A 17,860-nucleotide genomic window follows, 5' to 3' on the forward strand; every position below is an offset into this window, starting at 1 on the left:
GCCCGAGATTCGATCGTCGGTATCCCAATACCTTGTTCAATCTCGTTACCGGCAAGTCACTTTACTCGTACCGTAATGCATGATCCCGTGACCAAACACTTGGTCACATTGAGCTCATTATGATGATGCATTACCGAGTGGGCCCAGAGATACCTCTCCGTCATACGGAGTGACAAATCCCAGTCTCGATTCGTGCCAACCCAACAGACACTTTCGGAGATACCCGTAGTGCACCTTTATAGCCACCCAGTTACGTTGTGACGTTTGGCACACCCAAAGCACTCCTATGGTATCCGGGAGTTGCACAATCTCATGGTCTAAGGAAATGATACTTGACATTTGGAAAAGCTCTAGCAAACGAACTACACGATCTTGTGCTATGCTTAGGATTGGGTCTTGTCCATCACATCATTCTCCTAATGATGTGATCCCGTTATCAATGACATCCAATGTCCATAGTCAGGAAACCATGACTATCTGTTGATCAACGAGCTAGTCAACTAGAGGCTCACTAGGGACATGTTGTGGTCTATGTTTCACACATGATTACGATTTCCGGATAACACAATTATAGCATGAACAATAGACAATTATCATGAACAAGGAAATATAATAATAACCATTTTATTATTGCCTCTAGGGCATATTTCCAACACTAGACACAACAATTGATCTCTTGAAGTCTTAGCCGTGTGCGGTGCCCCCCTCCACCATATTCCACCTCGATCATATCGTAGCAGTGCTTAGGCGAAGCCCTACGTCGGTAGCATCATCATCACTGTCACCACGCCGTTGTGCTGACGGAACTCTCCCTCAAAGCTCGGCTGGATCGGAGTTCGAGGGACGTCATTGAGCTGAACGTGTGCTGAACTCGGAGGTGCCGTACGTTCGGTACTCGGATCGGCTGGATCGTGAAGACGTACGACTACATCAACCGCCTTGTGCTAACGCTTCCGCTTTCGGTCTACGAGGGTACGTGGACACACTCTCCCCTCTCGTTGCTATGCATCACCATGATCCTGTGTGTGCGTAGGAATTTTTTTCAAATTACTACGTTCCCCAACAGATATGGCCATCATCATCTTGTGCTTTTGATCTCCATCTCCAAAGTACTGTCATGATCTTCATTGTTACCGGCATGACACCATGATCTCCATCATCTTGATCTTATATCAACGTGTCGTCACATGGTCGTCTCACCATCTATTGCTTTTGCAACTATTTCTATCGCATAGCGATAAAGTAAAGCAATTACATGACACTTGCATCCTATGCAATAAAGAGACAACCATGAGGCTTTTGCCAGTTGCTGATAACTTTAACAAAACATGATCATCTCATACAACAATTTATATCTCATCACATCTTGACCATATCACATAACAACATGCCCTGCAAAAACAAGTTAGACGTCCTCTACTTTGTTGTTGCAAGTTTTACGTGGCTGCTACGGGCTGAGCAAGAACCGTTCTTACCTACGCATCAAAACCACAACGATAGTTCATCAAGTTAGTGTTGTTTAAACCTTCTCAAGGACCGGGCGTAGTCACACTCGGTTCAACTAAAGTTGGAGAAACTGACACCCGCCAGCCACCTGTGTGCAAAGCACGTCGGTAGAACCAGTCTCGCGTAAGCGTACGCGTAATGTCGGTCCGGGCCGCTTCACCCAACAATACCGCCGAACCAAAGTATGACATGCTGGTAAGCAGTATGACTTGCATCGCCCACAACTCACGTGTGTTCTACTCGTGCATATAACATCTACGCAATAAACCTGGCTCTGATACCACTGTTGGGGAACGTAGTAATTTCAAAAAAAATCCTACGCACACGCAAGATCATGGTGATGCATAGCAACGAGAGGGAAGAGTGTTGTCCACGTACCCTCGTAGACCGAAAGCGGAAGCGTTAGCACAACGCGGTTGATGTAGTCGTACGTCTTCACGTCCAACCGATCCAAGTACCGAACGTACGGCACCTCCGAGTTCAGCACACGTTCAGCTCGATGACGTCCCGCGAACTCCGATTGAGCAGAGCTTCACGGGAGAGTTCCGTCAGCACGACGGCGTGATGACGGTGATGATGTTGCTACCGACGCAGGGCTTCGCCTAAGCACCGCTACGATATGACCGAGGTGGATTATGGTGGAGGGGGGCACCGCACACAGCTGGGAGAGATCAACAGATCAACTTGTGTCTGGAGGTGCCCCCTGCCCGTGTATATAAAGGAGCAAGGGGGAGGCCGGCCGGCCCCTTGTGGGCGCACCAGGAGGAGGAGTCCTCCTCCTAGTAGGAGTAGGACTCCCCTCTTTCCTACTCCTACTAGGAGGGGGAAAGGAAGGGGGGAGGGAGAAGGAAAGGGGGGTGCCGCCCCCCCTCTCCTAGTCCAATTCGGACCAGAGGGGGAGGAGCGCGTGGCCTGCCCTAGGCCAGCCCTCTCTCTCTCCACTAAGGCCCATAAGGCCCACTATTTCTCCCACGGGGGGGGGGGGGGGTCCGGTAACCCTCTGGCACTCCGGTTTTCTCCGAAACCACCTGGAACACTTCCGGTGCCCGAATATAGTCGTTCAATATATCGATCTTTACGTCTCGACCATTTCGAGACTCCTCGTCATATCCGTGATCATATCCGGGACTCCGAACTACCTTCGGTACATCAAAACACAAAAACTCATAATACCGATCGTCACCGAACTTTAAGCGTGTGGACCCTACGGGTTCGAGAACTATGTAGACATGACCAAGACACGTCTCCAGTCAATAACCAATAGCGGAACCTGGATGCTCATATTGGCTCCTACATATTCTACGAAGATCTTTATCGGTCAAACCGCATAACAACATTCGTTGTTCCCTTTGTCATCGGTATGTTACTTGCCCGAGATTCAATCGTCGGTATCTCAATACCTAGCTCAATCTCGTTACCGGCAAGTCTCTTTACTCGTTACGTAATGCATCGTCCCGTAACTAACTTATTAGTCACATTGCTTGCAAGGCTTATACTGATGTGCATTACCGAGAGGGCCCAAAGATACCTCTCCGACAATTGGAGTGACAAATCCTAATCTCGAAATATGCCAACTCAACAAGTACCATCGGAGACACCTGTAGAGCACCTTTATAATCACCCAGTTACGTTGTGACGTTTGGTAGCACACAAAGTGTTCCACCGGTAATCGGGAGTTGCATAATCTCATAGTCATAGGAACATGTATAAGTCATGAAGAAAGCAATAGCAGTAAACTAAACGATCAAGTGCTAACCTAACGGAATGGGTCAAGTCAATCACATCATTCTCCTAATGATGTGATCCCGTTAATCAAATGACAACTCATCTCTATGTCTAGGAAACTCAACCATCTTTGATCAACGAGCTAGTCAAGTAGAGGCATACTAGTGACACTATGTTTGTCTATGTATTCACACATTTAGTATGTTTCCGGTTAATACAATTCTAGCATGAATAATAAACATTGATCATGATATGAGGAAATAAATAATAACTTTATTATTGCCTCTAGGGCATATGTCCTTCATCATCATCCAAGGACGAATCATCCGATGAGCAAATAAAGTTGTGAAAGAAATACTCATCCCCGCTATCCATGGTACCTTGTGAGCAAAGCGTCGAACACCTTGCTGTCGTGGTGGAGACGCTGCCGAAAAGAGCAAGTCGAGGAAGCGAAGCAAGGTTGGTGTTGGTGGCGGGCGCCCTGCGGCAATGCGGCGTCTGCCAGAAGTTGTTGGGGTTGATGGTCAGCACCAACGGTCGTAGCTTCTCTCCCACCGGCAATAAGGAACCACGAACGCCAGCAAAAAGCTCTACCGAGCGGTCGTGGGTCGGCTATGACATGGCATGGTTGTGGGGAGGACGGCCTTGATGGCAAGCGACGCGGCCGGGAACGGGGGTGGCGGCGGCGATGGCGGGGCGGAGGGCGGAAGGAAAGGAAGGGGAAGAGGAAAATGGTTGTGTCCCCGACGGGCGGGCAGGGGGACTAGGGCGCGCACCGCACCCGCCCGCGCGTGTCCGTTCGGCCGCAAATGCGGCCCAAAGTTGGGTCGGGAATGGGTCGAAAGCGGACAAAAAAGGACACTGGTCCGTTTGCTCCCGCGCGTTGGGTTGCCTGTTCTGACCGTTTACCCCCAAAAGGGCGCGGCCGGACCATTTGGGGTCATGTGTTGGAGTTGGCCTGAGTCCATGATCATCTCCGACGCCCAAATCGTCCCAAATGTATGGATTGGTCATATTTAGTCCTTCAACGCGGCTTACCAAATCAGATTAAATCAGTTCGGACGTTTGAAATCCCCTAAATGGAGTAGTTTTTTTTGGGGGGGGGCGTCGGACTTTTACATCCTAAACCCATCAGAAACCTCGTGCGGAGCCCGCGCATTTTGGTAGTTTTCTATTATTTTCTCGCCAAAACCCCACCTGCTCCGTTCAGAACACCGTCACCCCTACCTGTTTCGCCACCGCCACGATGGATCCACCAAGGCCTATCACGAGGTTCATCACCCCTTCGGACACGGAGCACGTCCGCCACGCGCGCCGCACCGGTGAATCCGGAGACTATCGAACGGCAAGAGAGGTGCATGAAGCGAAGAGTGAAGAAGAAGAGGCAACCGGCCATTCAGGCCGGAGCTCCTCCTCCACAACGGACCGCCGTGTCAGTCTAGCTGGGGCAATCGCCACCATAGCCCGCCTAGTACAAAAGTGTCTTACTACTTCGCTGCCCAGCAGTACGGTGAATCTGGCGTGCAACAATCGCGACAACACTCCATTGCCTCCTTCACCTCCGGCCACCCTCCACCGTACATCGTCGTCGACTCAACAAGGACTACATGTTCATCGAGTCGCTAACGCTCGTCCGGTCGTGATTATCGTTTGAGTAATTGCTATTTTTGTTGGGCATCCGATGCTTTTGGTTTTGGTTGTTTTTGTTTGCAGGTGTTATATGCGTCGTCAAATTGCTATAGAATGTTGAATATCGAAGAAATTTGATTTAGTGAACAAGAGGAAGTGAAGGGGGAGGGACAGATAAGTAGGAGAATTTTTAGATATAGCCTTATTTGGTCAGCGTCTCACCGACTGTCCGGACACACATCCGGGTGTTTCAGCGACATTTGAGGGTGCCCATTTGAGATTATCCTCGAAGATGACCTAAGGGGGTGTACAATGATATGTATTATCTTAAAAGTGTCACAATAATAAATGTTGGGGTGGAGGAGGGAGTTAATCAAGAGATGGTCTTTTAGCAACAATATCTTTCGCCGTATATTTATATCTAGTTACAAGAGATTCGATTAAGAGGCAACTCACTGTGCTCTCTCCGATCCATATTACTTGTCTTTGCTTTAGTACAATATTATACTTGATGAGAGTATATTATTTTTTTGTTGTTATCATCATAATATTGCGAATTTAAGATACTTCTCTTTATCAACGTCCCAATTTCCCTTTTTAGATGTTGTACATGTCCCAACTACCATAGGAGAGAACGCGGCACCACAACATCCATTGCATGACCTACCACATGTGCACGTGACTGGAAGCTTGCGGTACCGCTAATGGTGATAATCGCTGACAGTTAGGAGGACAGAGACAAATATCTGAGGTTAGCTAGAGCAGTGTATATACCTCGTGCTGACTCAAGTAGATACCGCTGGTGCACGTTGGTTGAGCCAGCTATTATATCATGACGTGCGATGAACAGAACTCATGGTGTGAGGCGAGTAACAGGGAGTGCCAACCAATTTTGCCACGATCCCTTCACAGAGATATCCGATCAATCAATGCGGCAATTAATAATTATAGTAGGAGGAGTATAATGTTTCTATATGGTGGGGCTTGTGTTAGCACCGACACCGACACTGACACGTTGTGCTCTTCCCTGAAAAAAAAGACACGTTGTGCTCTGCTCCTCGGATATGGGCGCGTAGTGCTTTGCTTTCGAAGGAAGCATCGTGGAAATTATTCATTTATTCATGCGTGCTATTAGTAGACTAGTACTCTCTCTGTCCCAAATATAAAAACGTTTTTCATACTAGTATAGTCTGAAAAACGTTCTTAAATTTTAAGACGGAGCGAGTAGTCCTCAGTCGGCAGTCGCTTACGAACGTGATGGGGCCGTGTTACCAGCTGGCTAACCAGGCTGGAGTACGATCTACGGCAGCCGCCTGCACCCTTCCTTCGTCGTCAGCCAGTCAGATCGAGCAAAGCAACCAACGCTCAGGATGAATGCCTTCCTAATGACAATTCTCAGACGACTGTTTTTCATTCAAAGCACGACCGTTGCAGCCATGGAAGCTCGTGTTTTCCATTCAAAGCACGAGCGTTTCATTCAAAGCATGTCTTCTATTCTCAAGCCAGTCCATGTTTTTTTGTTTTTTTTGGTTTGGCAAACTTGAGCCCTCCCAACGGAGAGCATCCCCGCATTCATTCATACCAGGAACCTGAAGGCTCAGTTACAACACCGACCACAAAAAATAAGAAAAATACTACAACCGGAGCCTCAAGATACACGCGGACAGAAACGCCACGCCTCAGGAGCTTCAGGTCGAACAGCCACGTCGGCGCAGAGTGTCGACCACGCGCCAGGATCCGGCAGTGGCCTTTTCGGCTGGTAAGACGTACGAATCGTCCGAAGACAATCAACACAAACAGGCAAGCACGCCCGTTATTACCCACCGAGCAAGCAAGTGATGCGATGCGACGACAATGACGCTCCCCCTAAACAACGGACAACTTATGTTGAGAGCTCAGATGTCTGGGGATTCGACGGCATAAAATGGCAACATTGCATGCCCTGTTGCCAAAGCTGCATGGTTTTCAGAACCACGGCATATCAGATCTGAATCACTTTGGCACAACCCCTGCCATCACTCATGTTTTGCTCAATTCTAACCATCCTCGAGCCTCTTTGAATAATATCATGACATTTATACCGTGTATTTGGAAAACCAGGAAATCAAATAGTACTCCTAAGCAGCAGGTACACCACATGATGCAGGCAATAATTAGGGGCAAGACTTAGAGCATCTTTAGCAAACTCCGCAAAATCCCAACCCGCAAAAGTCTTTTGCAGTTCGCAGAAAATTGCATATGCAGGCCGGTGCGGGCGAGGTTGGACTCAGACCCCGCAAAATAGACCCGTAAAAGAGGATATTCGGCGAATATGCTCTTTTACGGGTCGGCTACACGGGTTCTGCTCGGGCACCGCCGCGTCGTCCCGCAAATCGAAGACGCCCAATTATCGAATTTGACATCGGTTCCGACAAATAAGTTCAAATTCAAACACACATAACACAGTTTACGCGCAAATAAAAGCTTCAGTTTAGTAGGACAAACGCAAAAGAGGGTCTTGCAAAAGTGACGACCACGTCCGGCATCATCTTGGTCGATCTTCACTCCGCGCCATCGAGTCCATGGAGTTCATCGGAACCATCGAATCCACCTCCGGCGCTTGTTCCAACTCCCGCACCAAAATCGTCGACATTGACACCATATGGAGCAGAGAAAACATCTCCGGCACTGTAACACGCACTGGCCGACGCAACCATTCTCCTCTTCAAGATTTCTCTCCTTGCCATATCATGCCATTCTTTGATGAGGTCGTCCATGTCATTGCGGTTCATTTGTCATGATCTTGTTCTCTTCGGCGAGCAACTTGGACATGGCTTTGTTTTCAGCGGCACATGCTCTTCTCTCCTCAATGGCTGCTTTGCGCAGCCCCTCTTTTCTTGAGCAATTGCCATTTTTCTTGCTTCTCCCTTGCCTTCTTCTCGGTCAACTCTTTCTTGATCTCCAACGACTTCGACAACATCAACTCATTTGATTGCACCATGACATCAATCTTCTCCCTCAAGCTCGATGCTTCATGCTCTCTCTTCATCTTCTCCTTAGTCTTCTTGTCGCCATCGGGTTTGTTCAAATTTCTAGCGCCATCATCATCCTCATCTTCATCCATGTTTGTAAGTGAACCTCTCTTCGGTGGGGATTCTTTGTCGATCAACTTCCACTTCTCGCAGTCTTTGAGCAAGTCCCAACAATGCTCTAGTTTGAAGAATTTGCCTTCCGAAGCTTCCATGTCTTTGTATCTATGTTGGGCAATTTTGTCCTACACAATTTGAACAAAGTTAAATGATGCAATCATTTCATATGATGCAATATGATGTGCACAACTTGAACAAAGCCAAAACGAACTCACATAGTCGGATTCCATGGTTCCACTTGGAGGTGCATTGCGTACTTGCTTCAAGCAAGCTGCCTAACGGCTACAAATAGGCTTGATCACATCCCAACGCCTTTGAAGCGACCGAAATGTGCGTGAAGTCCTATTGGGGTACTTTGCCATCATGCGGAAGTATTCATCTTCGATCCTTTGCCAATACCTCTTGGCGGTTTGAGAAGTACCCGTGCATGCATCAAGAGACTCCGCACTCCATGCCCTGATCAGGATTTGATCTTTCAAGATAGTGTAGTTCTTCGATCTCTGGCTTTTCCCAATTTTTGTTTGCGATTGCTCATACGCTCCCTCATCGATCTCCTCCACTTCTTCCTCACCACCATGATCATCCACGCCGCCCTCCGTTTCATTGTAGCCGAATGTGGCGAACGGAGCTTGATTGATGTCAACGGCGTTGGTGTCCAACAAGTTCACGAACTCGGCAGTTGCATTGTTCGAACCACCGCTATAGTGAACGACAACAAGTCACGAGCTATCACAAAATGGCGAAAAGCAAAGAAAATTGCCATGAACGAAGACGCATACCTTCCGCCCATTTCGTGAAACACCTCGCTTGTGGTGGGAGCAGCACCGTTGAGCGGCATCGCCGAGGAACCTTTTTCCGGGGCGGAGGGAGTGGATGAAGGAGCCGGCTTCTTTGTAGCCGGAATCTTCTTCCGCTTTACGCCAGAGACCTTGCCGACCTTCTCCGTCGCTGGCCGGGATCGCGCAGCGGCGTTGCCGCCCGGAGCGCGGGCCTTCGCGGCGGGAGCAGCCGGATTCCCGCCCTGCACGACCACGTTGCCCTGCCGCTTGCAGGCAGGCGCAGTGGTGCCTTGGGCGACGGCGGGGCCAACATGGCCGGCGACGAGATCCGCCCAAGGGGATTGAGCGTGCGCGACCTCGGCGGTGATGGGGGACAGCAGGGAGTCATCCATGGCGGCGAAGGACGGTCGGGGAAGATGCACCAGAGCGTGAGGTGGCGGGGCAATGGTGGCGGAGGGTGGAGGGAGCGGGAACGGCCGCGCGGAAATGTCCCTCCCGCCAAATCTCGCTGCGGATAGGGGCCGAGATCGGGTCGTCCTTCCACCCCGTGAATCTAGAGGTCGGGAGAGATCTTTTGCCACGTCCCATAAAAAAATTTACGGGTCGGACGCGTATGCAGTGCGTGATCGGGCAGGTTTTCCCGCGCCGACCCGTATTTTGGCGGTTATTTTGCGGGTCGGGATGAGATGCGGGGTGTGCTAGAGATGCTATGGAGGCTCTACAAAGGAACCAAGCTTAACATTAAATCAGGAAACTACAGGGAAACAATAGCAGAGACGCACAATCAAAAAGGGCAAACTGGATCACAGGTTGAAAGGTTGATGCAGATGCGGCATGGGTCCATAAATTCAAACAGCTCCAGTACAGGATTAACCTTGGAATACATACACAAGTTGAAGAAAATAAGTAATTTTTTTGAAGGTGCCACACACTTTATAAATTCAAATGACAGTGACATCACGAATCAGTTCAGCTACTACCTCTGTCATGATTTATTAATCCCTCTCGTATTTAGGGTCATTTTTACCATGATTTTAACTAATAAAATATAAGTTATACATAGCAAATCGGAAACTATGTTCAGATACAAATCCAACGATATTTTTTTTGGCAACATGCGTTAATATTTTGTTACTTAAATCTATGATTAAAATTTAACACAAAATATGAAGGGGACTGATAAACCATGACAGAGGTGGTAGAAGAAAATTAGGCGGATCACCATCCCAAACAATTACAGAGGTAGAAAATTAGGCGGATCACCGTCCCAAACAATTACAAAATTTTCCTTATGTGCCACTTTGTTTTGCTTCCCTCAGGCCTCAGGCAATGAGTGAACTGAATGGCGCCGTGTGATAGGTGAAAACAATCAGCAGAATTGCCGAGTAAGGGGGCAAACATCTCTGTTTCAGCAGGCGGCAAACATGTCATTTCCCCCTTACAAGCAGAGGTTATGGCCCTTCAGGTTGCTGCAGAAAGAATTTCCAAATTCAGATGCAAGACGGTCAGTTTTCTGGTGGATAATCTGACCCTGGTCAAGGCTGCAGCGTCGAGAAATATTTACTTTCTCCAGCTAAGCAAGTTTTTTGCTACAACATCAAACATGAAGATAGAAATTTATCACATACCAAGAAACCTTAACTCTGTGGCTCAGCAGCTGTGCTTCAGAAGCAAGTAAATCAGACAAGGTAGTGGTCAAACATATGGTATGTTGTAGCATAACACATACAGGTGATCAGCGTCATATGTTGAGGAGTGTCAAATCCTGAATGGTAAATGTGCTTGATACTGAATACATGGTGCCTTTTAAGTCTCTTGTCCAAAAAAAGGGAACAAATAAAGACAATAAATACAATGACGTGGAAGCATCAGAGAAATATCTTTGCAGCAAAAACTTAATAACAAACCCAAAATGGCACCAACATTGCTATAATTGATTTAAGAAGTGCATAGGCTAAAACATAAGGAGCACAAGTTCCGCAAAAAGCGACGGTAATACAAACAGCCAGGCCTTGTATGAAGTTTCTAATAATACAATCTTTCAAGTGAACGACGAAGGTGTAATTGGTTTATTGGAACTCAAATTCCGTAACGAAACGCAGCAACGAATATTGACGAACCCACCCAACTATGAGTATGCTCTGGCAAATTGGTGATGTTGTACGCCAAATGGGGAAGGGTGCTTAGGCCTTGGTCTTCTTGGGCACTGCCAAGCGCTCCCTGAAATCGTCCTCCATGAGCACCAAGCCGTCGCGCAGGACGACCTTGGGCTCCCAGTCGAGAACCTCCTTGGCCTTGGTGATGTCAGGCTTCCTCTGGCGAGGGTCATCAGGAGTGTTCTCAGTCATCGTCACTGTCACTTCTGGGTTGATCAACTGTAAGTAAAATCACACATGTTATTATACCATCCAGAATTGTCATGCATTGAAGCTGAATGGAGCACTGCTACTTGAAACAAAAAGGTTGGATGGAATGAGTCAATGAGTATAGAATATCCCACTTACCTCCTTTACATTCTCGGCAAGTTCCAGCATGGTGAATTCACCTACATTTAAAGAAAATCCAGTTCATCACCACAGGAATGAAAGTGCAGAATTATAAATGATTTACAGATCAAGTTGTTAGCGCGTTGCCAAAGAACTTTTTTTTTTACAAAAGAAGTTTACCTGGGTTCCCAATGTTAATGGGTCCGGTGTTGTCTCCATTCATCAGCTTCATAAGACCATTGACCTGCATTGAAATGGTACCATTGGTAAGGTGACCATCCACAGTTTTGGCCAGATAGTATTCAATAGTAAGATGATAGTAGAAAACAAACCATATCAGCGACGTAGCAGAAGCTCCTAGTCTGTGTTCCAGGCTTCTGGACAGTCAGTGCTTCACCACTACAAATTACGACAAATAAGCACCAAAACCATCTGGAGTCTGGACACAAGATCAGAAAAAGTTCAAGTCGAACAAGAATTACCGAATGGCCTGAGCAATGAAGTTACTAACAACACGGCCATCATCAATGTTCATCCTAGGTCCATAGGTGTTGAAAATCCTGGCAATACGGATCTCTACAGAAATAGACGACATATACTTATTAAGGACAACTCATAACCGAAGACTTATTGAAGGACAAACAAACTATTAGCAAATAGATTAGTTTAAATTTAAGGTCAAAGTATTACCAATGCCGTGCTGCCTGTGGTAGTCGAACATCAGTGTCTCAGCTACACGCTTACCCTCATCGTAGCAGCTCCTGACTCCTGATAAAGAAAATAAATTCAAAAACATGAGACTTACGTGGCACAAGTTTAGAAAAGATAGCATAACATTTTTGCCAGATGAACAGGCATACCAATTGGGTTAACATTGCCCCAGTACGCCTCCGTCTGAGGATGCTCAAGGGGATCACCATAAACTTCAGAGGTCGAAGTCAACAATATTCTGCAGTTGAACACAAAACCTCAGGTTAATATGGTTTTCATTTCTGCCATGATACTGGCACAATCGATCTAAGTGATAAACACTGACCTAGCTCCAACTCTCTTTGCAAGTCCAAGCATGTTCAAGGTTCCAATGACATTCGTCTTGATGGTCTGTACAAGATATTTACACCCATGCGTGTGTCAGGACAGGATAGGAGCAGTTATGACAGAATAAATACAAAAACAGAGCCTACACACACCTTGACAGGGTTGTGCTTGTAGAAGATTGGTGAGGCAGGGCAAGCAAGGTGGTAGATTTGGTCAACCTCCACGAGCAGTGGTTCGGTGACATCTGAAGTGCAGCAAAATGTAAAATTAACGTGAAACTCACGCACAAGAATGTAATGACGAAAATATAACACTTGAGCAAACTGATTTGCAGCACAAGTGGCAATTTGGCTTGTTTTCATGGTTGGACTAAATCACTTAGTCTTGGAATATGGTTGGACTATAACACTTGAGCGAAGTGTATAAATATGCATGGACGTCCTTTCTATCTACCCCCTCCGTCCCATAATATAAGAGTCAAAAACGCTCTTATATTATGGGACGGAGGGAGTAGAACAGAAGTTATCAAAAGAAAGACACATAAGCATGCCATAGACAAATGAGATACTGAGGTGTAGTTAACTCAAAGGCTTCACTGACTAGTTTAGAATATTGCAGGTTCAATTCAACAGACTAACTCAGGACATGGTTTTTGTACAGCCATTGGCTATGACCTTATAAACTTATATGGTTCTTTATTTCTCATGTGTTAAACAATGATCTGTATACTTTAAAGGAACAGTGGAAAGAAACAACTCATACGTGTCAACTATCTGTGCTCATTACAAAATAGTATGGCCACATGGAAATGAGATGAATCGAGAATTTACTACAAGATGCCTTCAGCATGCAGTATTACCGTGACGGATGAGTTCAAATCTTGGGTGTCCGATCCACTTCTTCAGGTTGTCTTTTGACCCAGTGAAAAAGTTGTCAGCAACAATGACCTGAACCAAAAAAGAAGACATGATCAGATTGGTCTACATTTGCTAAGTTTGTCTGTACCGATCTGCATAGTAACAATACTGAATTTTCTACAATATGCTTTGAATCATGTAGACTTGTAGGCAAACCTACATGAGAGAGCTCAGTGCCACTAACAGGCAATCTGTAATTCAGAAACTTCCTAGAATGAAGTAGTCACAGCAGGATCTCAGAGGCATTGCCACTGGATCTCAGTTGATCTCACATTCTGAAACAGACCCAGGTTAAGCTCGGACCGCGATAGTTCTCTAAAGCACTGCCACTGGATCTCTGTAATTCTAAAGCAGTTGAGAGTGGAGCAGAGCTTCCAGCTTAAGCTCTAGACATTAGTGCCCCACAGCATGCAAAAACTAATGCACAGGCTTGCACACTGAGATCTGGCCTGGAACAAAGCAGCTCTCCACTCACAACGTCGTTTTCACGAAATTCTAGACCCACTCAGTTCCCGAGTCTGACTGTGCCACTCAGATCCAGGCGGAACGGAGTTGACCCCGCCGCACAGGCCAATTTCGCTAACAGCTAGAATGATGCTATAGGGGGATCTGATCCTCGGTTCTTACCTCGTTCTTCTCGTTCTCCATGAGCTTGTCGACGAGGTGCGAGCCGATGAAGCCAGCTCCGCCGGTCACCAGGATCCGCATGTTGGCCTGCCCAAACCCCCACAGAGTCCCAAAATTAGCGCCCGTCGAGTCACGAGCTGCGAGATCCAGCCGCGATCAGATCCCGACGCATACCTGGAAGAACTTGGAGAAGCGGATGGGGGAGGGAGTGGGCGGCGGGCGCGTGGTGGCGCCGTTGCCATTGGCGGCGTCCTTCTGCGCCATCGCGCCGAGCACCTGCACACGCAGATCCAACCGGGCCGAGAGATCGTCAGAAGCCACACGACGCAGCAGCCCAACCCAACCCAAAACCTTCCGAGATTTTGGACACGATCTGATCGACGATCGCGATCGACGGAGGGGGGAAGGAGGTTGAGAATGAACGGACGCTCACCAGCGGCGGTGGTGGTGGGATTGGGGCTTAGTTCGGACACGAGGAAGCGGTGCGTTTGAATCGGATTAGACCGTGGGCGGACGACGAGGCGAGGTGGAAAGCCCTCCCAGATCTGGGCCGTATTTATAAGCGCCTCCCCCTCCCCCCTCGCATGAAACACACACCGACTGCTACCAACCGGCGCCGATCAGCTCAGATCCCATCCCACCGCGCCACACCACACCACACCACCCGGCTTGCTCCAACGACATCAGCTTTTTCCTTAAGGAAACAATTGCCAAAAGGACGGTGAAAAAACCGGGCGATTAATCAATGCCTACTCCGTGCAGTGCCGTTCGCGCTTCGGATGGAAGCAAAGGTTGCCGCTGATGCAGTGCGGTCGATGGGGACAGCTCAGCGCGCCCGGCCCCGGATCCCAGATTTAGAACCGCGATTAGGCGAGGATTTGGTAGGTAGTGGGCGTTGTTTACGACTGGGAGGCGGGTGGAGGGGGAGTGCTCGCCCGCTGCCAGGTGGGACCATTGACTTCACACTTTAGCTGTTGGCGGGTAAGGTTAGCATAGCAGGAGGGTGATGGCTTGGCGGGCCGACCGACAGGAGTTTGGGGCTCGACCCGCTATGTGCTCTGTCGGGTTCGAGACCGCCCGCTCTCCTGGTTGCTTGAGACATACACTACTCGGGTGTGTTGTGCTCCGTGCATGCACTAGTGAGCAGCATCATCGGCAAAATGGGAAAGTGGGAGGATTAGAAGAACGTGGGCACCACGTCATGGACATCACGGCTGCATTATCATATCACAGGCGTTTTAATAATCCGGGATTGTCAGTCCGAGCTGCTCCAGCGAAAAGTTAACATCTTTTTAGTGCCGGGGTTAGTGGGTGGTTACACAGTTTGCTCAAAAGTTGGGGGATTAATAGTGCCACGAGGTCCATGACAATCTATAGTAGTAGTAGTATTATTCTTGCCCATACCTTGAGAGAAGGAAAGGTTAAAATGAATTGATGTATCCGTACCAATATTAAACGATCATCCGATCTTTTGCCTCATGTGGTTTTGATGATGGATCTGATTTATGCCTTGAGTTTCATTTTTCGTGGTTGTAGCGGGAATACGCCTTGAACTTCTTGCTCTCGCTCTCGTGTATTAGAGCATCTTCAGCCGTTGGAGCCTCCAAAAACACCATCGAACAAAAAAATTGATGTCTCGAGGGCTCAAATGCTTCGTCCGACCGAAATAGAAGTGCATGGGGAAGGCATCTTCCCAACCACACCCTCCCCAACCAAAATTTTGTGAGGGAAATGATTAAGTGGGCCAAGAAAAGGGACATGTGGGGAGACACGATTCGCCGAAACTTCCGCCGACGCCCCCAAGAGCCCCCCAACGTGCTGGGTTTCGCCTGGATTTGCCTGCGCTATTTTGACGTCCTGGGGCCGCTGGGGACGTGGCTGGGCCGTTTTTCAGCAAAAAAGCCGTCCGAACCTAAAAAGGTGGCCTGGGGGCGTCCGGGGGGCGGGTGGAGATGCTCTTACACTCATACACTGGGTGCCTAATGCCTAGTCACTGAGTGCTAGTTATAACCATGGACTGATAGATGAATTCACTATTTCTTATAGTTTTTCCATAGTCTATGTTCGTCTAAGATTTTCAGCGTCCAAAGGGGTTTTGGGTCCTTTATTTATATCTATGCCTACCTACTAATAAATGGATGTGTGTTTCTTTGTTTTTTTGTCCGGTCAACCATATTATAAGTTTTCGTCCGTAAAAATAATGATTTGTTTTTCTCAATCACTGTTTTTTTTCCTTCAAGCGTGCAGGCTGACATCTATTGGGCCTCACCAGTCGCCCCGCCTAGCAGTACAATCAGGACAATTCAGTTATTGAATTGTCACACCTTGTTTTTTTACAACTCGTTGCACCAATTTTATATATGTCTATGAATTAAAATCAATAAGACGCCTCAAGGAGATGGTCCCGTCTGGGCTCAAATATGAGCAGAAATGGAATGGATTAAAAGAAGGAATAAATTCCGCTCTTTTGTGGAGGAAGAAAGAAAAAGAATTAAAGAGCGAATAAATCCCACTATTATGAGCCGTTGAGCACGAAGGGAAAGAATTAGAAGATGAAAATAAATATGGTAAGGAATAAAATTAGAAGAGCGAAAAATAAATTTTGTTCTCTATGCATGGGACGAGACTTGCGTGCTCCCCCCGCGTGCGCCCATCCGTGCTCCCGCGTACGTGGTTTGATTTGATTGGAACAAAATAAGGCCCGGCCCCACCCCCTTAAAATCAGGGAAGAGATGATTAGATTAGAAAGGAAAAAGAAAAAAAGACAGCCGTAGGATGAAGTGGGAGCACAGATGGAAGCATGGGGAGGGAGCAAGGAAGCCGGATCCCTATGCATGGGCCGATGGGAGAGATGGTTATAAACATGAAGAAAGGAAAACAATTAAGAGAAAATAAAATCGCTATTCTGAGCAGTTGAGCACGTAGGAAAGAAATTAATAAAAAGAGGGAATAAATTCGGCATGAAAGAATGAAATTAGGAGAACTTAGAGATAGGAGAGAGAGGACCCACCAAGTAAATGGAGTCATGCCACACTATGTACAAAGAGGGTGGGGAAGAGATTAACACAACCACTAAACGATTCGCTAGGCAACTAGCCGGAGGAAACTCAAGCATGCATGCATGACCAAGCAAAGAGGGTAGAAAAGGCTACAACTACTTTGCCATTTCGATGATGATCCGGTAAATCTTAAATAAGAAAAATCTCGCGACATGCAAATAGGCTACCAAATTGATGTTTAAAGATAAAGTGAGCCACTGCATTATTAATTCGACTTTTTAAGCCTGTCAATTGAGCAATTTTTACTTATATATGCATTTCTTTTAGGGCTAGGAGTGCGTATCACCGCTGCATGCCACCATTCAGATGTTGTTGTGCCATGTTGATGGACATTTAAGTTTTTTTTTTGCAAATGGGCATTTAAGCGGACATGTTAAATTCAACTCCCGTTGCAACGGATGGGCTTTTGTGCTAGTTAAACTAAAATAAAAATAAACTTGTTTCAATCGGTTCATCTCTCTGTCCATGGTTTTATCATTCGTAAAGAAAGACCTACTCCCTCTGATGAATCAGCCATGATTAATATGGATTGGAGGGAGTACCTTGTATGCACTTTCCGAGCTTCTCGTCTTAGGACTCTGAAAATATCGCTTGCCTTAGTGAAGTTATTACGGAGGGAATGGCACCTCCTCGACTTGCCTTCACCCTCCCAGACCATCAACATGTTAGCATCGCACCACTCCTTCCCTTCTCTAATGAGGAATTGCTACCCGGCACAATGTTCACTTGCTCTACCATTACATTTTTTCGTGGCCATATTAATTACACTCTCTCTATCTATTCTCCGTCGATCACATCCACACGGATGCATCTACGTGTGTCCCCTCCCCCTGTTTGTCCCCCTCTCGTCTTCGAGCAACCTCGCCTCCATGTCGACGCCATCAAAAGTTGTGGACATCTTCCTTTTGCCTCTAGTCACCAAGATCTGCAACTACTGGCCTAACCGAGCTCCTGCGAGCCCTGATG

At 47.3% G+C, this 17,860-nt stretch overlaps 1 protein-coding gene across 1 annotated transcript; it reads right to left on the reverse strand.

Moving 5' to 3' along the window:
* Positions 1-10,680: 10,680 nt before the first annotated feature.
* Positions 10,681-14,607, reverse strand: LOC123097883 (UDP-glucuronic acid decarboxylase 6). The gene is made up of 13 exons (XM_044519731.1): positions 14,269-14,607; positions 14,010-14,111; positions 13,836-13,922; positions 13,151-13,238; positions 12,444-12,535; positions 12,290-12,354; positions 12,114-12,202; positions 11,944-12,021; positions 11,736-11,829; positions 11,586-11,652; positions 11,434-11,497; positions 11,272-11,312; positions 10,681-11,142 (listed from the first exon to the last, which is right to left on the reverse strand). Exons 2-13 carry the CDS (start codon positions 14,097-14,099, stop codon positions 10,951-10,953), a joined length of 1,047 nt encoding a protein of 348 aa, XP_044375666.1. The 5' UTR covers positions 14,100-14,111; positions 14,269-14,607; the 3' UTR covers positions 10,681-10,950.
* Between the last annotated feature and the right edge of the window lie 3,253 nt (positions 14,608-17,860).

Source organism: Triticum aestivum, chromosome 4D (assembly GCF_018294505.1).
Source record: "Triticum aestivum cultivar Chinese Spring chromosome 4D, IWGSC CS RefSeq v2.1, whole genome shotgun sequence".
Lineage (NCBI taxonomy): Eukaryota > Viridiplantae > Streptophyta > Magnoliopsida > Poales > Poaceae > Triticum > Triticum aestivum.

Excerpts from the sequence above, each read along its gene's own strand:
- LOC123097883 (XM_044519731.1), bottom strand. The coding sequence starts at position 14,099 with ATGGCGCAGAAGGACGCCGCCAATGGCAACGGCGCCACCACGCGCCCG. Across the intron at positions 13,239-13,835 it reads TGGAGAACGAGAAGAACGAG|GTCATTGTTGCTGACAACTT; the intron begins GTAAGAACCGAG and ends TTTTTGGTTCAG. Across the intron at positions 11,143-11,271 it reads TTGCCGAGAATGTAAAGGAG|TTGATCAACCCAGAAGTGAC; the intron begins GTAAGTGGGATA and ends TTTTACTTACAG.